This window comes from Phragmites australis, chromosome 3 (assembly GCF_958298935.1).
Source record: "Phragmites australis chromosome 3, lpPhrAust1.1, whole genome shotgun sequence".
Taxonomy (NCBI): Eukaryota; Viridiplantae; Streptophyta; class Magnoliopsida; order Poales; family Poaceae; genus Phragmites; species Phragmites australis.
In genome coordinates, this window is record NC_084923.1 from 20,127,790 (window position 1) to 20,131,100 (window position 3,311).

The window sequence follows — 3,311 nt, forward strand, 5'->3', positions numbered from 1 at the left end:
ACTTTGACTTTAATCCCTAGCTTATGCATGCTCGATGCTTGCTTCAATCCATGTACATATCCATAATCCGGGCAGTACACTACATACATATAAGGTACACCGCCAATTAAGCACATGGGTTTTAGCTCGAAACCTTTGATTAGCACGCCGGGCTTACATACCTGCCCAGTTTAACGAACAAACGTCGCATCACTTGTGACCGACAATCTGAGCTGTAGTCAAACAGCTAGCCACATTCCGCGCTCGATCGCTTGCGTCCCCAACATGCCGACTTGCCGAGATAAACAAACATTCAGAAGGCATCCGTTCAGAAGCCTTGCCACGATATAAATAGGTGTGAGCAGCAACAGCACTTCACAACCCCAGTCTCAACTATCACTATCACTAGCCTCACGATCAGCAAGAATGGCGAGCAAGGTGGCAAGTCTGCTCTCGTGTGCGCTGCTCATGGCAGCGACATGGCAAGCAGCAGCAGCTGGTTACTACAACCCTCCAAGCCCTGATGCGTGCGGGCTAAAGGTAGGCTACTACCACGACAAGTGCCCGCCCGCAGAGGCCATCGTCAAGCACGTTGTCGGAGCCGCCGTCCGACAGAACCCCGGCATCGGAGCCGGAATCATCCGCATGCTCTTCCACGACTGCTTCGTCGAGGTACAGTCCAAGAACTTTCTACGTACATTGACTTGAGCTACAATTTTACTATATTCTGGGCAACCACGCGCATGTGTCCTGTCACTGATGCATGCGTGGCACGCAGGGCTGTGACGCCTCCGTCCTCCTGGACCCGACGCCGGCCAACCCGCAGCCGGAGAAGCTCGGCCCGCCCAACAACCCCAGCCTCCGCGGCTTCGAAGTCATAGACGCTGCCAAGGCTGCTGTCGAGCACGCCTGCCCTGGGGTCGTCTCCTGCGCCGACATCATCGCCTTCGCCGCCCGCGACGCCTCCTTCTTCCTCAGCCACCGCCGTGTCAACTTCGACATGCCAGCTGGTCGCCTCGACGGGCGCGTCTCCAACGCCTCCCGCACCCTCGACTTCCTCCCTCCGCCCACCTTCGACCTATCACAGCTTGTCGCCAACTTCGCCACCAAGGGGCTCGGCGTCGAGGACATGGTCGTGCTCTCGGGCGCACACACCGTCGGCCGCTCCCATTGCTCATCCTTCGTACCTGACCGCCTCGCCGTGCCCTCCGACATCAACCCGTCGTTCGCCATGTCATTGAGGGGCCAGTGTCCGGCGAGCCCGAGCTCCAACAACGACCCAACCGTAGTGCAGGACGTCGTGACGCCCGATACGCTGGATAACCAGTACTACAAGAACGTGCTGGCGCACAGGGTGCTCTTCACGTCGGACGCGTCGCTCCTGGCATCACAGGCGACGGCGAAGCTGGTTTCGGACAACGCCAACATCCCCGGTTGGTGGGAGGACAGGTTCAAGGCGGCTATGGTGAAGATGGCCAGCGTCGAGGTGAAAACCGGCAGCAGCGGCGAGGTCAGGAGGAACTGCCGGGTTGTCAACTAGCTCTGATCGTCTGCAATAAGCTCAATTTCACACTTATGTGCATGGTGATTAATATTTGCATGTTGTTGCATTACCATTGTTTCGTTTCATTTTAATGAATTTTGATTTGTATCATGAGTGTAATAATGTTAATAAAGCCGGTATTTGATGTATGCTCGTGGAAGTAAAACTCAACAACGTAGAACTACTTAACATATGGGAATGGGGCTTCAATGGAGGAAATAGCCTGACAGAAGAATCCAGCAACAACGGGAACAACTTATTAACAATTAGACATCAATATTGGACGACAAATATAACTTAATGACCCTTGAAAAACATATGAGATATCGAGTAGATAGTACAAAGAGCTTTTTAAATCAACCAGCCAAGGGGGTATTATAGCCTCGACAAAAACATTGCCGTTGTACCAACTCTGTTTGAAAAAAAAAAAACAGATTATGTGCTCCGATCGGATTATCCACTCTTTACAATTGCAACTTGCAACGATAAAAAATATAGCCACTGAAGGGCCGTACACTTGACCATATCATCCGCTCTGGTCAATCGATCGATCATCTGCTCTTTAGATATTCTGAGACCACTGAGAAATACCGTCTATGTATAGATCATTCAGTTGTTCGTCTGTTCCATTAACCGGACTATCCACTCAACTGTGCAGATTATCCCACAAGTGATCGTATTATCCACTGTTCACAAAATTTTGAAGCCCTAGAATAAACACCTATGTACACCAGGAATTTTAATTCTGGTTTGCAAAAAATTTCTTTCATCGGTGGAATTACCAGAATTTGCGAATCCACTAATTTTCGTTCTGAATTTCAGTCAAAAAATTTGAAAAATTTCGAAAATTTAAATTTCTAGTATGCTTCAGTTGTTTTCTTTCTATTTCGGTTATCTATATAAGCCGTATCTCGATGGATTAGCTACAATCCCGTTAGAGAAGAAGTCCCCTTCAAACCCCCAGCGTGCAATTCCTATTTTATTCACCACTAAGCTGGTGTGGTCCCAATTGTCATTGACAGAAAATTGGGAAAAAAGAGAGCGAGGGCTGGGAATCAACCTCAAAATATTTAACAAGGAGTGGAGGACATTTAACAACACGATACAAACATATTTCGATGCTCGAAGTAGCATTCCATTTATATAACCATAATAAAATTCATAAAAAAATTAAACTTGACCGAATTTTTTTACCAATATAATATTTCTCGTTCACATGCAGAAAAACCGAAATAGATATCCCTGCCTCCAGACTATATATTTTTCTAAAATGTCTCCTAAATTGAAATCCCTACTCTAGACTACATGTCTGGTCAATAATCTGCTCTAGACCGGATCATCTACTCTGAAGTTCGAATTATCTCACTACTACAGAACCGGCCTTATATGCCGGCTCATCACTACTAGTTACTAATGGACCGGCAGTGAGGTGGCATCACTACCAGTTCATAAACCGTGCAGGAAGAACCAGTCATCGGGGCTTATGAACCGGTAGTGATAAGGGTTATCACTGTTGGTCGATAGATTGAGCTGACAGTGATGCCCTACTCCCTCATCTCTACTGGCTTAATCCACTAATCGGCAACGATAGAAGGACATCACTGCCGGCAAGTAGTATGAGCCAGTAGTGATGCCCTCCCCTTCCCTAGATTCTTCTAGCATGAGTTTAACAGACCACTTCAGAACTCTCTCCCTCACAAACTCTCCCACGGCAGTAACCACTTCATTCGTTCTTCTCCATTAATTCTCCCACCACTCAAGCTCAATTTTGGTCAAGAAGAAGGTCTAG

At 47.8% G+C, this 3,311-nt stretch overlaps 1 protein-coding gene across 1 annotated transcript; it reads left to right on the top strand.

Annotated features, from left to right (window-relative positions):
- Positions 1-372: 372 nt before the first annotated feature.
- On the top strand, positions 373-1,671 carry LOC133911062 (peroxidase 2-like). Its single transcript, XM_062353282.1, has 2 exons — positions 373-651; positions 758-1,671. The coding sequence occupies exons 1-2, from the start codon at positions 406-408 to the stop codon at positions 1,517-1,519; spliced, it is 1,008 nt and encodes a 335-aa protein (XP_062209266.1). The 5' UTR covers positions 373-405; the 3' UTR covers positions 1,520-1,671.
- Positions 1,672-3,311: the final 1,640 nt, after the last annotated feature.